The following is a 14,658-nucleotide window of genomic DNA, read 5'->3' on the forward strand; positions in this document are numbered from 1 at the left end:
TTTGGAAACGCTAATGTGCTAAGCTAGGAGACATTTATTGGTACCCTTATATTTTAGAGGAGTCGTACGAATTACAATGCAACTATTTCCTTATCCCCTCTATTTTACAGAAGAAGCATGTGTAATTATTGATTAGTTAGATTAATTGGTTTTCCTGATATGTAGCAGGTAGCTAGCTAAATCGCTACCAACATTAGCGATTGACAATTTGGTGTTTGTGGACAAACTTTAAATATTAGGGTTGTACATTAAATCTATCTTTCTTAGTGACTGACCTAAAAAAAAGAACAGTTTCACTTGTATATTACAAAATATAAATTGTAATATTTATTGTCCACCTACGTGCAACTTTATTCCAGAACCAGGAGAAAGAGCTGCCCAAATGCTGTACTATAATACAATAATGTGTGGATTAATTTTCAATAGTTCACATCTCACAACAAATCTTGCACACACACGTCAGTGCTTACCTGGATCATCTTTGAACCGAACTGAAAGTCAAGAAGTGGACACAGACGGTGAGGCGGATCAGAAAGTGTGTGTTGCGCAAAATGTGCAAGCAAGGACAATTCGTATCATTATACTGCAACAATAAAAACTGTTTTTATTAGATAGTTTTATCATACAAAACAACACACTGTGTTTGTATCTACTGATAAAAGAAGAATAAAGTGCATTTTCCTCTTCTGTACAGTACATGGTTTACAGTTATTTAAATTTGATCATAACTTGTGATTTTTTTTTCTGTTGTTGCAACTCACGACTTCTCCTTTTCGGGATGTTAAACGAAGAAAATAATGATGTTTAAATAGTGAGAATAAAGGACTCCATTTAATCAGTTTCATTCCATTAAAAATGACCTCTGGTGTGATTTTGCTTGATCATGAATGAATGAAACTATGGATGGACTACTTATATCAAAATGTCTGATTTTGTCGACCCAAACTGACGACAAAGCGCCCTTTGGTCAGTTTTAAACACACTCAAGGTCGTTTCCACGGCCATCTGTGCAGTTCCTTTTCTCAAGTACAAAAACAGTAACTCTTGAAAACGATGTCAGCGCATACAACAAATCTTTTGCCTGTCTCTGAAAAAAAAAATTTGGTTGAAGTCACTGGGTTTGTTTGCTTTGAATTTTTTTTTTTTAACCGTACGAAAAGTCACTGAATAATCAGGGAAACCGAGGACCAAGTTTACAAACCCGTTGACTGATTCGCACAGGAGAAAGTGAACTAGAGGTGTGATAGCACCCTAACATGTCATATTCCTAGCATATCTGATGAATCTGGACTAAATTGATCAGTTCCATATTGAAATAACAGCACACTATATTTACAAAAAAAAATGAAGTCAAATCAAGAACAAAAGCTTGATTCATTTGTAGATCATAAACAGGTTATAGTGACTAAAACAAGGAAGTCTTTGAGATGAACTTGTTGGAGGAGGTTAATCAATACCTGACTCGATCAATGCCTATGAAAATGTACAATTTCCTCGATCCAGAGCCAGCCGAGACACAATCTTATAACACACCTACAAAAACTATCCTTCCCTATCATCAGATGTATAGTTCAAAAAGTGAATTGATTCTTGAATTCACCATTAGTGCAATGCTTTGGTTGGATGCGCTCAAAGAGAAGATTGCCGTTAGACTCCAGACTCCCGACTGATGTATAAAGGCAGACCGGGCTGCAGTTTGTCCAGACTGATCTGGTTCTCGGTGTCCAGCACACACAGCATCTCAACCATTTGCTCCTTTACGAATGTCTCCTTAAAACCCACGGGAAGGTCATCTTGCAAACTTACTGCTCGGTCACGGCTGCCCGCCTCCACTTCCTCTTCATCGTCTCCGCAACAAAGTGCAACTTCGTTCTCGTAACAGAAAGCGCTCGGGGAGTGGAGGCCAAGGAGGTGGCGGGCGGCCCTCGGAACAAAGGGGGATGGGGAGCGCGAGAAACTCGAAGTGGAGGACGAGGGCGGCCGTCCGTTACCTTCCTTTTGACTGAGCTCCCTGGCACTGCAGTGTGGTGTTGTTGGCACTTCGTATGTCTTGTGGAAGCGAGAATAGTCCACGTGGTAGCGGCTCCCCTTCTCAAAGACCACCGGTTCAAAGCGGTGACCCCACAAGATCTCCTTGGCCAAATAGGAGCTTCGGGCCTGAGTGGTCATCGCCGTGGCCTCGACCATGCCTTCCAGGATGACCACGATCTCAAAGTCTTCCTTCTGAAGGTCAGCACTGCTCAGGTCATACAGAGGACTGGTCTTGTTGATCTCGTGGACCACCACAAGTGGCGACACCAGAAACAACCGGTCCAGACCGTCATCGTAGCCGACATCTATGTCTGTCTGCTCCAAAGGAAGGTACTCGCCCTCTGCCGTCACTTTGGGCTTAATGAGCTGGGCTCGCACATGCGCTTCCACAATGTGGCTCTTCCGCATGTTGCCCAGGCGCCACATGAGACACAGCTTCCCGTCTCGCAAGGCGATGACGGCGTGATGTGAGAATAGCAGGGTCTGAGCCCGTTTCTTGGGACGCACCATCTTGGCCATGATGGTGCCGATCATGAAGGAGTCAATAATGCATCCCACGATGGACTGCACCACCACGGTCACCACAGCCACCGGGCATTCTTCGGTGACACAGCGAAAGCCGTAGCCGATGGTGGTTTGTGTTTCTATGGAGAAGAGGAATGCCCCGATAAAACCCTGGATGTGCAGGATACACGGCCGCCACTTGTCCTGCCTGTCTTCGGCCTTGCTCTGAGAGTCTTCTTCTTTCACAGGGAAGTGAAGGTCAAAGTCTCCATGAGCCAGCGCCACTCCCCAGAAGACCAGACCGAAAAACAACCACGACAAAAGGAAGGTGGCGGTGAAGATGAGCAGCAGGTAGCGCCAGCGTATGTCCACACAGGTGGTAAATATGTCAGCCAGGTATCGACGTTGCTTATCCTCCATGTTATCAAAGACGACGTTACACTGGCCATTCTTTTTCACAAATCGGCTGCGTAGACGACCGGTGCTCAGGTCGACGCCGGCGTGTCGACATGACGGCGAAGCCCGGCAGCTGTTGTGGACCATGGAGTCATCCGTCACTTTGAGAGACAAAGACCCTCGTCCTTCTTCGCCTGCGGGATATTTTCCTGCTCCTTCATCCTCGGCTTGCATGCACGACCCCGTCAGGGTCTGCTGAGTCAGAGGACTATGGCCGTTGTGGAGGCCCAAGGCTGAGATCTTCAGGGCATCTTCGTCTGTGGAAACAATGCTGTATCTGGAAAACAGAAGAAGAGTGTATTCTTGTAACATTGAATATTTTCTCACCAGAGGTTTCTGTTGTGTTGCAAAGCCTGACAAGATAAACACACACAGGAGTCATCCATCCCTTTCCAACAGTCTATCCTGTCCTAGGGAAGCTGAAGTATGTCCCAACTACCGTTGGGCTTTGAAGGTTGAGAACCGACTGGACTGACATTTCAATTATCCCGGAATTGTTTTCACTTTAAAATAACATTTCCTATTTCAATGTTCCGTCGGCTGACCGGAAGAACCTGCCAAAGACCACTGAGAAGGGCGCACCTTCCATCGAAAGTGCGGCTTAACTTTTTTTTCGAAATAAATGAGCAGTCACATCACGGCAACACTTGCAATAAGATTCTGCTTAATAAAGAAGATTGTACGATGTCTTGATGGCACGGAGTGCCCCGTATTTGACAAGATGCCTTGCAGTCCCAGCCACAGCCGACAACACGCTGAACTTCAGTGAAGTCTTAATCATGAGTAAAAAAATAATTTATGTCTAATATCAACATTAAGGTAGAAAACAATAGAACGGTGGGTAAAATCCAAATAACCTATATTTAGAAATAACCTAACCCTAACTCTACTCCTAACCGTACACCTACCCGTAACCTTAACCTGAACCCAAACCCTAACCCTAACCCTAACCCTAACCCTAAACCCTAACCCAAACCCAAACCCAAACCCTAACCCTAACCCTAACCCTAACCCTAACCCTAACCCTAAACCCTTAACCCTTAACCCTAAACCTACCCTAACCCTACCATCATCCCTAACAACTAACCCTAACCTTACCCTAACCCTAGTCCCCTATAACCTAACCATTTCACTAACCCTAACCCAGTAATCCTACCTCTAACCCAAACCATACCCCACCCCTAAACCTAACCCTACCCCTAACCTAACCTAACCCTAACACTACCCCAAACCCAAACCTATCCTAACCCACTAACCCAATCCGTAACCCTACCATAAACCCTACCCCAAACCCTAACCCAACCACTAACCCTACCCTAACCCTAACCCTAACAACTAACCCTACCCCTGACCCTACCTTACCCCTAACACTAACCCTAGCACTAACCCTTGGAATGAATGTGATTCGTCGAAAACATGGAAATGAGAGATAAGACCAAACTATATTTTGTTATTATGAAACCTATTTCCACAAAACGTTGTTGAAGGGTTTTGATACAGATAAAATGTGGGTGCTGGTAAGGACTTGAATTTCTCTTTTCACCACCGCAGCCTGCATGCACTGGTTCCAAGCGAGGGCAATGAACCGCCACATTCAGGAGATTGATCCGCCGTGCTGTACGTGGTAGCTCATGCTGTCTTTGTAATGTGCTTTACAGCCGCCAACGCTGGAGTAGTACGATGTCACGTCATGATTTTCCAGCCAATCAAACGAGATAGAAGCTCTGCGTGAAACTATACATTCACGGTTGTGAGTGCCATGTGAATTTTTCCACACCTACAACAGAACACTCCTCCTACGGCAATATATCCCGTATTTGCGACTCGAGCCAGTGGGAAAGTCATAACTACATGAAGGTTTTGAATGAAAAAAATACTTTAAGCCCACAATGATAAAATAATTAAACGACTGAGCATGCCTTCTTGAGCTGCTCAACCAAATTTTTGCATTAAAATATATATTCTCTGCAAAACTCTTACAAAGTTGAATATCGTATCTTAGAAGTCCCTGCTCTACACTTCATCTGAAAACAAGTTAAACAATATATCATGACGTTAGCAATCCCTGTTGTACTTTTTCAAGTTTGTTATGTAATGCACGTTTTCTGTATCTTACCTGTTGACTCGCACTGCTCCCATGGCAATGGTGATCATCAGTCTATGTCTGCAAGGGCAGTAATGAAGGTTGGGACGGGCAGTTCCAACCATGAAAATACTGTTGCTGGCCTGAGATGATGTAGTAGGAGCTCAGGTCGGTCTTGCATTTGTAACCAGTTTCTTCTCATGACATTTTCTGAGAATAAAAAGAAAGCAAAATACAATGAAATAAAACAATTAGCAGCAAAATATACCATTACATACCAAGGTAACATTGTACAGTTTGGGATTTTTCTCTTAGTTTTAGTTTGCTTTTGCTTTTATTTTTCCAAAAATGCTTCATTTTAATTTAGTTCTTCTTAGTTTTAGTGTTAGTTTTAGTTTTGGTAGTCAACAAAAGGTCACAATGGGCATTGCGTAATAAAGTTAAGTAAACTTCAATCCTCCAACGACTTTTAGTCGTTGCTTTTTCTATACGGACAGACACAAATAACGCAATAAATACGCGAACAATGAACCCTGACAGCTCATGATATAGTTGACGAAGGAGAAAATGAAATAAAATTTCATTGTAATTATAGTTAGTTTTATAAATATAAGATGCAGTTTCAGATCATCTTCTTTTTTTGTTGTTTAAATCATTTGCATTTCATTGTGTAACTTATTTTTCTTTCTTTAGTGTTACTTATTTTAGCAATTTTAGAAAACTATAATAATTTTGCAAAATGTTCTCTCTGGTCTCATGAGACTTCAGTAGGGCTTATACAAAAAGTGAGGGAAATCTTTTGAGTGACATGAAATGTACGATATATTAAAATTAAAAATGATCTATTATTATAAATATGCCTGACTTACTCTAATGGCATCGTGTTTTCAAGACAATGGATTGAGTTATATATCTTAGACTGGGACTGGTCTGCTCAAGTTCCATGTTTGTGCCTCACTTTTGATGGCGTCCAAAATATCCAAACATCCAACCAAATGTCAAAAATCAAGCATTTGGCCTTACCCTAATGCACCGGGCAGACGGTTTTGCGTAATGAAAGCTTATCGATCAGGTTCTTTCTAGTGGTTTGCCTTAGGGAGCTTCAGGCCAACCACGGGTGGAAAACCAGACGGCCATCGGTGGGGACAAAGGTCTAAAAAAGACATGAATCAGTGGTAATCTACTGTTAGAGGAACAATTGATCTGCTGGTTGGCCAGATGACAAGGTTGAGAGGTGATTTTGCTCGGCTATATTATGTCAGAAGCAGCACCACCAAAAAGTACCGCGTTGCATAACCAATAGCGGGTCAATCGCATGCAATCCGAAAGGGCATCGGTGGTTTGTGAATCACTTTGACATGAGTGCGTTGCGTTAAAGCAAGATAATGGATGGTCTTGGGAATATTTCCAACAACCGCGATTTAAAAGCCTTTGCTCGATACCCACGCCGAATCAAACGATAAACAATCTCCCATTCATGCAAACCATTCAAAGACTCTCGAGCACACATCCTGATGGGATTTAGTGTCATGTAATGTTTGTGACGCTCCCAGACTTCTTTCCCTGTTGCACCAAGGACAGATGTCGCCAACTGGCTGCTGATTGGCCGGATATCGGGTGATTTTCAACTGGATAATCCCGAAACAGGAGGATGACGTCAACAAGATGACTCCGGCATCTGGAGGAAAATGTCCTCTACATGAAATCTCAGCCCCTTTTCCTGACAAAGTCCTTAAAGATGAGCAGCTCCGAAAAGGAGCTCAGAGCAGCACACAAGTACAAGAGTCGCACATCAGCTGCTTGGCTGAGAGTCACTGAGTTGTTGCATGTTCACCTCGGATCAGGTGTTGCATTTTATGTAACTAGGATACTTTTAACTGTGGCCATGAAATGAAAAGTTCTGGTTGACAATTCTTATCTAAGCTGGAGCGTATCCGAGCTGTCATTGGGCAAGAGTTGAGGTATATCCTGAATCAGCCAAGCTAATCGCGGGGCACAAATAATAAAACAAGCACTCACAATCACACCCACGGACAATTTCGAGTGTTCCATCAAACCAGCATGCGTGTTTTTTTGGGAATGCGAGAGGAAACGGGAGTACCCACAAAAGCACGGGAAAAACATGCAAACGCCACACAAGAAGGCGTGAGGGTTAGGTTTCAACCTGCAACCTCAGAACGGAGAAGCGGATGTGTGTGCGCTAAGCAATCATCCAGCAGGAGTTACATCATCAATAAAAACTTGTGAGCTGGTTTCAGAAGCAGCCATGCTTGCCCAAGCCATGAAATTATCTCCACCATATGTCATGAATAGCAGATCCTTTCTTTCTGCATGTTGCCTTTCTTTCACTTTGGACGAAGTTCATCTTGGTCTTGTCAGACCATAATACTTTGGTTCAAAACTTTTGTGGCTCATCTCTGGACTTCTTTAAAAAATAAATGAATAAATAAAATAAAAATAAAAAATCAGGCCTTACAATTATTTTTGCAAATTTTGGTAGAGGTAGAGTTCTTCTTTTGAAGTATTTGAAGGTCGCAACAGAATGTGATCTGAAGTGAACCATTTTGTCTGAGAATTGACAGTAAAATGCATCCAAACTAATCAGGAGAAGATTTTTCATGCAACAGGACAAACACCCCAAAACACTGCCAACACAACAAAGGACTTCCAAGATCAGGGGGGACAAGTAGAAGACTTTAGACTGACCAAGTCAACCACCAGACCTTAACCCAATTGAGCATGCATTTTTATCTCCCGAAGAGGAGACTGAAAAGAGAACCAAAAACCGAGAAACAAACAAGAACTGAAAATGGCTGCAGTCTGTTGAAGTCAATGTTCATATTCGTGATGCAGTTATTGCAAGTTGGGTTTGTACCAACAAATATAAAATGTTTTTCACAATTTAATATTGTCCGTTCCAAGACTTTTGCTGGTGCTCTGTCCCAAGATGTTTAACCGTGAGATAAAAGCTAGAATTGTGAACTTTTGTCTCATGTTCATCATTTGATTGGAAACCCAAATATTTTCAGGACCCAACAAGCACAAACGAATTGAGTTTGTCACGTGTAAATTCAAACTCTGACCGGACACGTCATTGGATGCATTTTAAGATAAAATATTAAAAGTAGTACTTCAGCACAGCAAACAACTTCGAAAATAAAAACTCTCAATTGCAATTTAGTAGTGACTGAGCAAAGCAACAGAAGTGAAATTGCAGCACATCACATGAATCGGCAGCCACGTGATCTAATCAAGATTCATCGGGGAGAAGATCCCTCATGCTTGACGTCAGCCTTATTCAAATATGTCAGCGAAACCAACATAATCTCATGCAAGGCAAACGATGGAGAAAGCCCCGGTCAAATACCAGATTACCATGCCTCTTAATCTCTCAGTCCAAACAACAATATGAAAGGTGCTTGCCACGAGACCCGGCCTGAATTGTCCAGTGTAATCTGAGATCTAATTATGTGATGAACAATGAGAAGAAGATAAATTGAAGACACAATTGATGCATGTGTGAAAGAGTCTTCATGAGAAAAGTGAGGCGTTTACAGATCGTACAAAGTGTAAAGGGAAAAGAAGACAATACAGATTAAGATGAAGAGATTATGACATCAGAGGATGTTACTGCATCTAATGGTATTTACTAAAAGAAAAAAAAAAAAGAGAATGAAAGTGTGAAATAATGGAATGTTTTCAAAAGGAGGATGAAAATACAGAGTAGTTTTGATGACTTTATGCATCGCTGTGGTTCTTTTAAAAACTCAAAAACCCCATGACATAAACAATTGATGCAATTTTAAAAATAAATCTACTACAGTCCATCCTACAATTAAATTACATTCCATTTACTGTAAAACTACGCAACTAAATTGTGACTTTGAATGTAGTTTAAATTATTTTAGTGTTAAAGTTCAAGAAGCATGTATGCCACATGTTCATGGGAACACTTTTTGGGCAAAAAAAGTAGAATATTACAACTTTCCCATTCAAAAGATGGTATATTAAAAATTTTTGCAACATTCTGTGCTATAAAAATATTCCAATTCAATACTGTAATGAGTTAACCCATTTACTACCATTGACGGCTAAAGACGTCAAAGATTTATTTTTTTTACTTGGCTGAAGTTGTGCTATAAAAATATTCCAATTCAATACTGTAATGAGTTAACCCATTTACTACCATTGACGGCTAAAGACGTCAAAGATTTTTTTTTTTTTTTTTTTTACTTGGCTGAAGTGAATGGTTAAACAAATCATTGCACAAAAATGTTTTTTGTGAGCCTCCAAAAATGTTCTCTGGATGACTGTTTTTCTATTGACTTAAATTTTCCTTCCTCAAATTTGATTAACTGACATAACACAGTTGAAAATGCCAACGACGTTTCCACCCTTGACTGCAATCAATGCTTCAAAGTATGCAAGCACAAGTTATGATGGGGCAGCTTGCAGACGAAGCAGCGTGTGTGACGTACGTGGGCCTGATTGAGGCCACGGGAGCTGTCCAGTGCTGAAATCGATGCACGGCCTGCAGGAACAATCGACAGGCGCCAAGGGGAGGGGGGATGAGGGGGCGGTGGGTATTTGGTGGACGAGCCCCAACTCGTCGCTAAATTGGAAAATGATTTTGCCCATTCATACATACAATTTTCCCTTCACACTGTTTAGATTGGCCGCATGTTTTACAGTCGACTTACTCAGCCAGATGAACGTTTTGTTGAAGTATTGATCCACGTGTTTCTGAAAGTTTAGGTTTAATTATTTGAGTTGAAAGAGTTATTCAACATGGTTTTATATTTTTGCATTTTCAATCAAATCTGAAATGAACGCATCAAGTACGCAAGATAAAGTTCTTGTTCCCGAAGCAAACTAATCAGCGTTTATCTTATCATGAACACGATGATCATATTTCAAGTGAAGCATACTCCAAATAAAATATGACACTCACCTTGGTCTTCGAGCAGTGTGAATCATTCCAAGATTGTCATCCTGAGTCGGGTCACTGCTTACTTCGCGCCTCCCTTGTATATTTACACAACTACTTTTTCTGTCCTTTGTCTTGCACAAACTTGTAAATTTCTCCAATCTGAGCTTGGTCATCGTCGCTCCATTGTGGTGAAGCGTTTCACTGCTGCCTCGCTTGTGCATCTGCCTCGATCTGTGCTTGCCTGTGTGCCTGTGAGTGATAGTATGAGGGAGAGAGAGAGGGAGAGAGAGGTCTGATTATCTTCCTATTTACATTTGCTATTGTTTTGCCCATTGTGTGGAAATATACCACAAGTCAGACTTCAAATCAAACATCACAAAATTTGTCAATGTTAAGTGATTATTTTGAATTTCACTGTCGGTGAATAAAACAGAACCTAAAATAATCCCAACACTGAAGGGAGTTTTATTTGTAATGATTTAGAAAAAGACATGGCTCGGTTGAGAGCAAATGTGATAATTGCCATTTTATTTTCAGTATTTTCAGATATTTAAACTGCCAAGTGAAAGGCAAAAGGTGAAATTATGGAAAAGCTAACCCCCAATTGTTTGTGGTTACTATTCAATAACATAAATGGTCCACTCTTTTCTATTTATTTATTTATTTATTTGTTTATTTATTTGTTTATTTATTTACTTCTGTCCATTCGTTATTAATATCAGTGATTTTCAAACTTTATCAAGCAGCAAACAACATAATTGACCATCCAAGTATCACTTTCAAACGGCTTTAAAACCCAAAACTTTAGTAGCGCTCAATATCAATAAAAAATAACAGAGATCGATTTCCTAAAGTTGTAGTATTAGAAGTAAAAAAGACAATTTTGTCAGCGTAAGGTCCAAATTTCACTTGCAAAACTCATCGAAAAATGTAATTAGAATATTCCGAGGGAGGCAAAGTAATAATATGACAAAGTTGTGATATTTCAGGAAAAACATCATCCCAAGATTTATAGGAAGAAAGTTGAAATATCATATTCAAATTTTTGAATCATGCAAGAGTAAAGGCGAAAGAAATAGCCATAGATTTTAATACGAGAAAAAAATAGACAATGAAGTCATGATAGTACATGAAAAAACAATTGTCATTCATAAAATAAAGTGAAACTATAAGAAAATTAATTGTAATTCATTTTAGAGTAATAAAGTCAAAATGTCAAAATGTGAAGAATTTTAGGGCAAAATACACCTAAGTAATGTTTCAATGTACTGCACATTAAAGCTAAATAAAAAATGTACCTCAATAAATTTAACCTTGATTACTCTTGGTCTCATCAGTGCATAAAACCGTGCTCGAAAAATTTTGTGGCTCATATCTTAGCAAAATCGAATCCTCCCTTCCGATTTTTTTTGCTGAGATGTGCTTTTGCATCTCGTGGTATGGCCTGTATATTTCTTTTTTCAAAGTCTTGATTGATAATTTAACTCCTGATGGCTGCAACAGAAGTAAGTGTGAGACCGGAGCAACCATCAAATTTATGAATTTATTTCAAATTTCAATTTATGAAAAAAAAATATTTTTTCAAATTCCTTGACTGTCCCATACTTTAACGATAACCGCACAGAATCTGATGCTTCACGACAGTGATCCTCCCCAAGTCGACCTCAGATGCAGGCGGATGCCAAAAGGAGTGATTAAGTTCATTGACATTACGTGCTGATTAAACAGGCGTTACATAACAGTCACTTGTACGAGTAATTACACGTGAAAGGGAAAGCGAGTGACTTCACTTTGGGACATGTCATTTTTAGGTTCTGTACAAAACCACACCGACCGCGTGAAAAAAAATATCCTTAAACAAATTGATGTCATGAGCAGTACTGTATATATACGCGCTGCTTTGAGGCTATATTTTGAAACTGTTTTGCTTTTAGACATGACTGCAAATCAGACCAAACTTTTTCGTTTCCATGGCAACTGTATCTTAGCAGTTCTCACGCATATAAACACACACGGTTTCTTTTTAAAACTACATTCTTTTTAGATTGGTGAAACAACAGGTGGGTGTTTAAGTGCATAGGGGGATCCTGTAATACAGTGCCCTGAAGCGTGGGCTGAGGGTCGGAGGCCAGCGGTTCGCCGGCGTGGGCTGACAAAAGGAATGTGTGGGCCGAGATGAACTCGCCGTCCGAGGAACATGATGTCCAAGTAACACATTTGAATGAAGCAAAAAGTTGTTACTGTTTTTTTAGCAGCATGATGATTTATTCACACGTTGTTTTATTCCAAAACATGAGCGGCACTTACTCAGGAGCAATGTTATTATATTCATTGTTTTTTCAACATGCCGTTGTAGTAGGCGAATACTAAGGAAAGTGACCGTGCTTAGCGAAAAGAAAAGCAAATTTACATTGTTGTGGCCTTACCAGCGTTATAGATCGGTAATAGGAATGAAAAAAAAAAAAAAAAAAAAAACATCTGATATATGAACAATAAATATAATGAACATGCACTTCATAAAGCTTATATATGAATTTAATTTACAAAGACAAAAATGAAGGAAATGTTCACTGTAATTAGTTAGTTTGAGTTCAAGGTTCCAAATTTCATTTCAGCTTGAGGACAAATTTGCAAACTTTTTCACAGAATTGTGCCACAAATAAAGAAATCGGGTCTTGAGTTTTATTAATGTGAAATTTTGTTTCATTCCATTATTTAATTTTTTTTTTACGGAAATGTTAATACAATTTTGGTTTCATTATTATTATTATTATTATTATTATTTTTGGGGGTATTAACTCCAACACTCTCTACATGGAAACTTAAATCGTCCAGACATAAATCTCACAAAGAAGGTCAGGAATTGAAATAACCACCGGCGGCCCTCAATAGCATCATGGCAACTCTCCTCTTTAGTCCATTTTTAGATTTCATATGGCGATGATGAGGAGTGTTGATGTATTTTCTGTCTCCATGGCCCCGCTTGATGACTCCCAAGCTCACATGTCATGAGAGCCAATTACTCACTTTGAGAGCTCATCCAGGTCAACATGTTTTTAGAAAAGCAGGCCGAGGCGCACAGTAAGAGCGGGGTCTCCAGCGAATAAATACATTTCATCTAAATATTGATTTGATAAAAAAAAAAGAAAGGAGTCCGGGGATTTGTAAATCTAGAAAGATCAAGTAAGAGTTTTTCTTCAGTTTTGAGTGTCATGGCGAGATGAATACCCATTCATTGAAGAATATATTTATTATTGTGGTTGTAGTTTGAATGAATGTGGAACGTCACGGCATCATACTGGCAGTTGCGATACTTTGTGTCCACGTATAGCTAAATTGGGATTATTAGACATTTAAGAACAACATAGTTCTTGTATTGGCTTTACAGCTGTATCTAATGTTGTGGTTAGGAAGTCAAATCATGCAAAACGCATTTGGAGTCTCCTCAAGAACACAGTATTTTCTTGTACTCGGGTTAAATTGTGAGGTCAATTAGGTAACGTCCCTGGAAATCACACAAACGTGCTATTTACGATTTGCCATTAGGCTTTCTCTTTTGCAAAAAGGCTCAGAGTGGAACATCCACACCTATTTTTTCAACAATTAAAATGGTCGACAACACATTTTATCAGAGATGGCTTCATGCATCCCTAGAGGGAATTTTAACACTGATTTTAAAAATGTCTTTACTTTTTCCTCCCCTAGCTCATCCATTTTTTAATTTTTTTTTTAGATCCATGTATTTTAATTTTTTAGTTTTAAGGTTTTACCTATAAAATCGTGCGCACCACACAGCTCATAATCTATGAAGCATTTCTGAGAAAATACAAAACTGTTGTGATCTTTTGAATGTATATGACAGTGGCAATACTATCATTCACGGCTGGACAAATGCTATACAGAATCACACTTACACAGTTCTGAGCGAGTATTCGACGACCTGGCTTCTCTTGAAAGGTCCGTCTTGAAAATGGCTTCTCAAGTGAATCTGCAATTAAATCCACACTTTTCCCTCTTTCGGCTATTGTTGTTTAAAAAAAGCGAGAATATATTTAAGATTTTTGAACGGTTGCCAGTTACGACTTTAGGGTGTTGATTTCGCATAGCGCTGCCCCCTCTGAGTGAGTATCTAATCACAAGCCGCGTTCTTCACCTTCAGCGTAAGGCCAGCGAGAAGGCTCACTGTAACCAACTCGTGATCTGATTGGCTATCGCAACTGCCTATCGACTGTATGAGCCCTAACACTCACACAGGAAGAGACGCCCGCATGATTGTGTCTGAAGGCCTCGGACGAATAGTGTGTGCTACTATGAAATTTGCCTGGCAACACGAGCTAGCTGAATTCTGATTGGATAAAAACTCTCACCTAAAAATACAACACTAGGATATAATATGACATCAATGTGAAGAATATGATCATGATTTCTTGATTTTATGTTAGGCCAGCAGAGAAGGCCTTGAAGACCTTGACGGCCCACCACTGGACTCTTTGCTTATGGTGTAAAGAATCTTCTGAGGACAATCTGACATGTAAAATGTTTTTTTTTATCATTAAATGAAATATAAATAATGCATGACTGTTCAAAGGATAATAAAAAGCAGAGCTAAAGTTACTGAGTTCTGGATCCAAGCATGATCGCTGGTCCTGATCAA

General features: G+C 39.9%; 1 protein-coding gene across 2 annotated transcripts; it reads right to left on the reverse strand.

Moving 5' to 3' along the window:
- Window positions 1-575: 575 nt before the first annotated feature.
- LOC148332271 (ATP-sensitive inward rectifier potassium channel 12-like) lies at window positions 576-14,042 on the reverse strand. Of its 2 annotated transcripts, XM_088302591.1 has the most exons (5): window positions 13,919-14,042; window positions 10,026-10,253; window positions 6,098-6,227; window positions 5,108-5,284; window positions 576-3,268 (listed from the first exon to the last, which is right to left on the reverse strand). In XM_088302591.1, exons 4-5 carry the CDS (start codon window positions 5,197-5,199, stop codon window positions 1,648-1,650), a joined length of 1,713 nt encoding a protein of 570 aa, XP_088158717.1. In that variant the 5' UTR covers window positions 5,200-5,284; window positions 6,098-6,227; window positions 10,026-10,253; window positions 13,919-14,042; the 3' UTR covers window positions 576-1,647. The 2 variants fall into 2 exon arrangements, with proteins under 2 accessions (XP_088158717.1, XP_088158716.1); XM_088302590.1 differs by lacking the exon at window positions 6,098-6,227 and having other exon boundaries at window positions 13,919-14,041.
- Between the last annotated feature and the right edge of the window lie 616 nt (window positions 14,043-14,658).

The sequence above is a fragment of the Idiotropiscis lumnitzeri genome, chromosome 8 (genome assembly GCF_059441095.1).
Source record: "Idiotropiscis lumnitzeri isolate Australia: NSW breed Sydney's pygmy pipehorse chromosome 8, RoL_Ilum_1.0, whole genome shotgun sequence".
In the NCBI taxonomy this organism is placed as follows: domain Eukaryota; kingdom Metazoa; phylum Chordata; class Actinopteri; order Syngnathiformes; family Syngnathidae; genus Idiotropiscis; species Idiotropiscis lumnitzeri.